This window comes from Zootoca vivipara, chromosome 2 (genome assembly GCF_963506605.1).
Source record: "Zootoca vivipara chromosome 2, rZooViv1.1, whole genome shotgun sequence".
NCBI classification, from domain to species: Eukaryota; Metazoa; Chordata; class Lepidosauria; order Squamata; family Lacertidae; genus Zootoca; species Zootoca vivipara.
Genome location: NC_083277.1, coordinates 115,553,188 through 115,560,741, shown reverse-complemented (window position 1 = coordinate 115,560,741; position 7,554 = coordinate 115,553,188). Strand labels below are relative to the sequence as shown.

Here is a 7,554-nt window from a genome sequence, read left to right as displayed (position 1 = left end):
CAAGTATGCAAAGTTTGCGCATGAGCATGTATTCACTTAGCATAATGGCTACTAGGTTTTCATATCGTCAAGGCAATTGTGAGATTCAGACACGCATGCAGTAGAGTTTCTCTTGGGACCATACAACTTCAGAATGCAGGGTGTTTCTGCTCTTAAATTGTATGGATATATCTGCACTTGTGTTGTTGTTGTTTTTAAAAAAGGAAACCCCCCCTGAATGTTAAATTCTAAGACATCAGGGAGGGTAGCCTGGAGCTCCTCACTAATGTATTATTTCCCCACAAATAGAATTTTTGATATTGAATACTCCTTATGCAACCCATTCATTTTGAAGTACAGTGGTACCTCTACTTACAAATAACTCTACTTACAAATTTTTCTACTTACAAATGGAGCTCAGTCCGCCATCTTGGATGCGGTTTAGATAGGATTTTTTCTACTTACGAATTTTTAGATAGGGTTGCTTCAACTTACGATTTTTTTCTCCCAATGCATTCCTATGGGATTCGACTTACAAATTTTTTCGACTTACAAATGTGTGTTCGGAACGCATTAAATTCGTAAGTAGAGGTACCACTGTAGTACTATTCCAGTAGCTGTTTTTACTGAATATGCATATTGCCCCACTTTGATAGATGCAGAGGTGAGGACAACACAGGAATGGATACAGGGAAAGGCAAGGATTCTGGAAATATGTTACAGCAAAAGTATGGCAGAGGTGCTGAACTAAGCCAGATGACTGCTATATCCATAGCATGCAGGAACATATCTAGGGTGTGTGGTTTTTCTTATTTATTTAAAAGTGGGGGTGAGTCCTTAATGGGAAGGCAAAAGGTGGAGAGGCTTATCTCACCCCACTGCAGTGTGACTGGAATGCCATCTGTCCCCCAGCTCAGAAATATATGAGGGGCTTACGAAAAAGTTCCCTTTGACATTAAATGGGACTCCCCACTAGTTCGTGGCCATGCATACAAGATTGGCTTTGACCACTCCCAAGCCCTCACCATTAAGGGGAACATGGCAGCTCACCATGCAATTCCAATTGCACTGGGGAGGGAAGAGATAACCCTCCGTTCTCTGTGTCTGTAATTGAGTAAACAAAGCTAGATGTGTAGCTGTATACCACATCTAGGGGTGGCCAACTCTGAAGAGACTGCGATCTACTCACAGAGTTAAAAACTGGCAGTGATCTACCCCCTTTTGGGGGGTTCAGGTCAAAGTTGTTAAGCTTTCTAGGGAGGAGGAAAGCCCCATTTTTAGGGGTTCAGGTCAAGTTGTTGAGCTTTTCTGAGGTGGGAGGAAAGCCCTGTTTTGGGGGGGTTGAAGGCTAAAACATTGAGCATTTTTAGGGGAACCAAAGTTGTTGAGCTTCTTTGGGGGGAGCCAGTGATCTACCACAGACGTCCAGTGATCTACTGGTAGATCACGATCTACCTGTTGGACGTGCCTGCTGTATACTATGTACCTAGCAAACATCTAGTTTGGCCCTGATCGCGGCAGCGACAGTAAAAGGGACACAAAGTTCCACTCCTCTTAACACCTCCAGCCTCTTCCAGATCTCCATTGGGTTTCCACATAAATAAGACAGCAAACTTTCCTTCTGTAACCGCATGAACTTAAACACCCATCCACCCACCCTTTTCAAAAAGCACAGAACTGAAAATTCCTAGATGCCCACTTCAGCAACAGAGCCCATGTTTGCACAATGACGCCAGGGAACACAACGACCTGAAATTCCAAAATGTGGACATGTGATTGAAAGTTCTCTGGGAATTCTCACAGAGGTTGCCAAGGCTGCTATCCTAGGCACCGGTTAGGGTTGGTGTGGTGGGGCAGAATGACGGAAGCACCCTCCTAATGCCAGCTTACCTGGATGGGGCTGGGGTGAAGTAGGGCAGTAGCGAGGTCAGGGCCACACTGATGCGCCAGCAGAGCCAAACCAGCGCTCAAAAGGGTGCATCTGAGCAACCCTGAGCTCAGGCCGTGCAATGAAGTCGAAGTGATGCCAGTCAGCTCTGCCTCAGCACACCAGCTGCTATTGCTAGGTGTGATTAGGAGCGAGCCCGAAGGAAATATGTACTTCAAAGTCAGCAAGCACAGGACCAGGCCATAAATGTGTTTGGATCCTTAAAACCAAGGTAGCAATGGCCGTTCTTAAGGCTTTAGTTTCTTTCTTGCCAGAACCACCCCTAAAACACGAGACAAGGGCCCTGTGGGCCTGCCACCAGCCCCTGCCAATGGTCAAGAATAACAGGAGTTGTAGTCCAGCAACATTTGTAGGGCCACAGATTCCCCATCCCTGCCCTAAAAGTTAACACAAGGCATCCCTTCGCTGAATAAACGTCCCCCATCATCTCCACATGCCCGCTAGATGACACATCGCACATACCCTGACCTGATTGGAACAGACTTTTTAAACGGAAAGTGAACAACGCAACTGCAGGACACCTTCTTGTATATAAACAATTCTTTATCCTTCCATTGTCAGAGAGAAGGGGGGGGGGAAAAGAGGGGCGGAGGGAGGGAGAGAAAGAGATTTCCATGCATTAAATTAAAGATGAAATGCACAGGTAATATATCTTATTGCAAGATGCCATTTTGCTTTAAGAAACATGTTTATTGCACCATTATTATTTTGGAGGGATGGGTAAAAGTTCAGAACCTCTCTGGTTGGCGTCTCCCAGTCAGAGAGACCAATGGGATGGGTTGGAAAGGCAGGATGGGTGGTCTTCTGGCAGGATTTCCTTTGAAAGATGAGGTAAAAATGTTTTCAAATATCTGGATTGGTTGGCGCCAAGACTCGTTCTGAAGGAACCAGGCAGGGGCTGGTTTTTTTTGTTTTGATTTTTTCAAAAATTAAATAAATAAATAAATAAAAACCCCACCCACCACACTTCCAAGGAGTTTAGTCATAACAAAGGAGGGTTGGGGTTTTGGGGGGGAGGAAGGGGGACTTGTCTCTCCTTTCACCACAAGCTGGATGGAGAGAGAGAAAGGAAAAAAAATTCACATTGATGGGAGGGTAGGAAGGTGCAATCAAGTTGAGGCACTCCCCACGCACAACAAGGAAGAGGCGGGTGGGGTCTGCGGCGGCAACGCCATGGAGGCAGGCATCCTCCTGCGTCGGACAGTATACAGCGTGCGGCCTGCCCCGTAAGGGCTCAGAATGGAGCCTGTGCGGAAGATGAAGGCATCGGCTTCTTCCTTCCATGGTTAACCGTGGAGCCTCTCCCTCTTGGCAAAGGCCCCGTAGGCTGTTATTATACCGTCGTGACCCTCATGACAACCTCGCGGCTGGAACTGGAGCCCCCGCGATGTTCGTTAGGCCGCAGGTGGCTGAGAATGTGCAGAATTGTATAACCACAGTGATGGTTCAAAATAGTCCTAACCCGCTGGCCCCGCTGGGAGGTCCTCTCACTCCCCGAGGAGGGGTTCGTCCGTGAATTCCGCCCTCCGGGCTTTGTGCTCCCGCCAATTGGTTCCCCTAGGTCCTTGGCTTTGTCATAGTTCAGCACCTTCCACTGCTGGTTCACCGCTTGCCAACGCTTGAATATTCGATACACCGAGGAGCCTTCGTGGATAATCAAGCCTGTCGAAAGAAAGAAGGAAATATAAGATTGTTGCTGGGGGAACTCTGAAAATAGGGTGCAATAAGGCACCTCAGTTCCTTTTAGCCTCTCATCATGTTGGCTTGATCTTTGACTCCTCACTCTCCTTTGTTCCCCATATTCAAGCATATCACAAAAATACGGCCCTTCTTTGTCTCTTCGCCTCCCTCCTAGCTCTGACCCATATCTCCTGAAATTGCTACGTTGGCTTCCAGCCCGCTTTGTGGTCGATCTCTTTGTTCATATAATCCCTGCCCAAGTCCAAAGCCCCTCCACAACAGTCACCGCTCTTGCTCCCACAAGCAATCCCAGCTGCCTTTCTCCCTTGCTGCCCCATATGCTTGGAACTGCCTCCCAGCACACTTCTGTGTGACCCCTTGCTCTCACTTGCACCATATCCTTCCCTTGTAGCCTTGCTACACTTTGGGGCACAGTCCTAAGCTTGTCTACCCAGAAGTAAGTCAATGGAGCTTCCTCACTGGTTAAGCAGGGTTAGGACTGCAGCCTAAGCCTCTAACCAAGGCCAGGCACATGCAATTGGAGTGATGGGCACATTATTTTCCCCACTTGCCACTTCCTTCCCTTTCTTCTGTCAAACTTCAGATTGGATGCTCCTCGGGGCAGGGAACTGCCCTCTTGCACCACCACATAGGTTGAGGGTACTATATAAGCAAATGAACAAATAGATACAGTGGTACCTTGGTTCTCAAATGCCTTGGTACTCAAACAATTTGGAACCCAAACACTGCAAACCCAGAAGTGTTCCGGTTTGCGAACCTTTTTCAGAAGCCGAATGTACTCTGTTTTGAGTGTTACACTTCCGATTTGAGTGCCACACTTCCGTTTTGAGTGTTACACTGAGGTCTGTCTGTTTTTGCTATTTATTTTGCATTTTGTTTTTGCGGCTCTTTTTTTTGTTACTGTGTGGAATCCAGTTCAGCTACGGACTGATTGATTGTGTGACTGCAGTACATTGTTTATTGCTTTCATTTTATGGATCCGTGGTCTCGTTGGATAGTAAAATTCATGTTAAATTGCTGTTTTAGGGGTTGTTTTAAAAAGTCTGGAACGGATTAATCCATTTTGCATTACTTTCTATGGGAAAGCGCGCCATGGTTTTGGAACGCTTTGGTTTTGGAACGGACTCCTGGAATGGATTAAGTTTGAGAGCCAAGGTACCACTGTATATGAATTTTAAGAGGTGAGGTCTGAGTCCATCTGGATCACACCCCCATCCATTTCCACCTCCAGCTTAGCCCAAGTTTGTCACTTTGCCACAAAGCACCTGTGTCACTGGAATAATTTCTCTTCTGCGGTTCTGTGTGTGCTCATGTGATTTCCACACAGGGCCAGCATATATGTGTTTGGACGGGGGAGACCCAGGTTCAAGTCTCTGCTCAGGAACAAAGCTTTCTGGGTGGCTTTGGGCAAGGTACCATCACTCAACCCAATGTCATTTCACAGGGCTGTTGTACAAGAATAGACTGTGCCTTGCACAATCATTTGCATGGGGAAGGAATTCTGCTTATAGCTAGTCCTCATGATTTGTGAAGGGATATTGGAAAAGTAGCCTCTGTCTTGCAAGACTTGTCACCTAGCTGTTTCTCCTGGCCTCTAGTTATTAGGCTGCATCTACTCCTACGCCCCAACCACGTACCCAAAATAAAACCTGCATATCGAGCCGTTTAAGTTAAGCATATTTGCATGCATTATATGGTTCTGCATGAATGTATTTCTTGAGCATGCGGTGTCAAGCTTTCTTGGCAGTTCCCTGGGTAGATTTTGGATCAAGTTGTGTGCCATTTTGCTCCTGTTCCCTACCCCGATTTAAAAACAAAACAAAATAAAACAAAACAAAACATCAGCTTTCATTTTCCATTTTCATGGAACGGCTACCCAGGCCAAGAATCGGTTTTAGTCTGGCATTCATGAACTAAGGGCAAAAAAAGCTCAAGAAGATATAACTGCTTTATGCTACGTACTCTCCCTCTCACCTCCTCCCCTTCCCTTTCTTTCCCATGAGCTGAAATTTAAATGTTAAGGCCCTTGGGGCAGGGACTTGTCTTTTGCTTATATCACTCTGTGGCACAGCATGTGGCATTGTCAGAAGCGTACCCAGGCTTCCTTGCACCCTTGGCAAAGAGATGTAACTATGCCCATGTCCCCTGTGCCCTTTGCAGATGAGCCTGTGCACCTTGCCCAGCCACTCAAGAGCAGTGGAGGACTCCCCAGGTAGTGTGCGGACAGGCAGGTGAGCTCCGAGCCACTCCAAGCCAGAGAAGAGAGATGCGATTTTTGGACCCTCCTGGGCCTGCACTCTAGGTATGCCCCTGGGCATAGTGGTCAGAGTATCAAATTAGAACATGGAAGAAAACAGGGTTCAAAGGTTGGCCATGAAACTAACTGGGTGGCTTTGGGCAAGTCACTACAAATGTACAAATGATGGTGGCAGAGACACAATAATCCATGTAAAAAGGATCCTTTCCTGCACAGACCAGATTCTTGGTAACAAAAGGGTGAAATGTATTATTTCCTGACAGGGAAACTGCCTTTGCGGATCGTGCAGACTCAGGAGAGTGAATCAACAAACATCTGGGAAATGTTTTTGTGATTAAGCAAATATGAAATATATTTGGTGGGAGTGTGAAATAATATGAAACCTTTAGAAATAGGCAAATATCATTATTTCGGAGATAATAAAAGTAAGTTCCACCTGTCTCCACGTTAACCTATTCTTTGGGGCATGCCAAAATATAATGTTAACGTTATGCTTAAGGAATCGGCATATAAAATAATTCTGCAAGATGGAATGTTGCAGGTAAACGAAGCTTTTCCAAAATATTGAAAACCTGGCTAAATCAGCATCGCGAGTCTTTGTTAACTATGTGTATGAATAAATCAGCAATGTTGATACAATTACAGCAGCATTGGTGGCCTTCGAGTGTTGACCCCCCATTAGCAAGGCCCTTGTGTGCTAAAACATGCAACAGTCTCAGCTAGTGCAGGCCCTTTGGCTGGGGTTAATGACAGCTAGAGTCCAAAACATCAGGAAGGCGCTGAGTCTGGGAAGGTTTATTTACAGGAATTTCTGAGGGATTCATTCAATGTTTTCGAATAAGGTTGCGACAGAGGTTTGATATATGCGTATAGAGGGTGACATGTGTGTAACGGCTTTTTCCGTTTCCTTATTTCTGTGTGTGTTGAAAAACAATCCCTCCCCCCCTCCCGCAACATATTCTGGAGCTCCCAAGAGCACCGGCGAGTTATAAATATCATCTCCCGACTGGATGCCACCCAGTGACAATCAATCGAGCTCCAGCCATCGCCTAACGTGGGTCATTACCATGCGACACGTGTCCCTGTTGAATCAATGGGAAATGGAAAAGTCATTCATTCATTTCCCAATGACAGCGCACCGCTCGCTTCCCACAAGGGGCCTAGCTGTTATCATTCCGTCTCGCCAGAGCTCATCCATCAGTGCCACAAACGCGGCTCGGCCTCTTTAGTGAATGTCATTGGCTTCCAATTAAAAAAGGCTTTCTCTCCCATTGATGGTGTGCGGTGCCATCTGCTGAGGAACCCAAAGGCAGCCACAGGGTGTACCAAGCCTTAATTATGCCGCCCACCCCTTCAACCATGCACGAGGCCACCGACAAAGGCATGTGACACAAAAGCTGCCGACAATCTCATCAGGACACACCTCTGGAGAAAAGGGGAACTGATGCCCACTGAACAGATTAAGCATGCATCTACACAGTCATACCTTGGTTAAAGTACGCTTCGATTTGAGTACTTTCAGTTTAAGTACTCCGCGGCCCCGGAAGTGTTTACGTCCGGGTTCCGCATCTCGCGCATGCGCAGAAGCGATCTGTGTGCTTTGCGCATGCGCAGAAGCGATCTATCAGCGCTTCGCGCACTATCGCTGCTCGGATTAAGTACTTTTCAG

The 7,554-nt window shown here is 46.6% G+C and overlaps 1 protein-coding gene across 1 annotated transcript in view; it reads right to left on the bottom strand.

Annotated features, from left to right (window-relative positions):
• Positions 1-2,494: 2,494 nt before the first annotated feature.
• The window catches only part of MARCHF9 (membrane associated ring-CH-type finger 9), a 45,698-nt gene continuing 40,638 nt past the window's right edge, over positions 2,495-7,554 (bottom strand). The window contains exon 4 of the mRNA XM_035107934.2: positions 2,495-3,589. Within this exon, the coding sequence (XP_034963825.1) occupies positions 3,261-3,589 (329 nt within the window). The 3' untranslated portion in view covers positions 2,495-3,260. The remainder of the gene's footprint in view (positions 3,590-7,554) is intronic.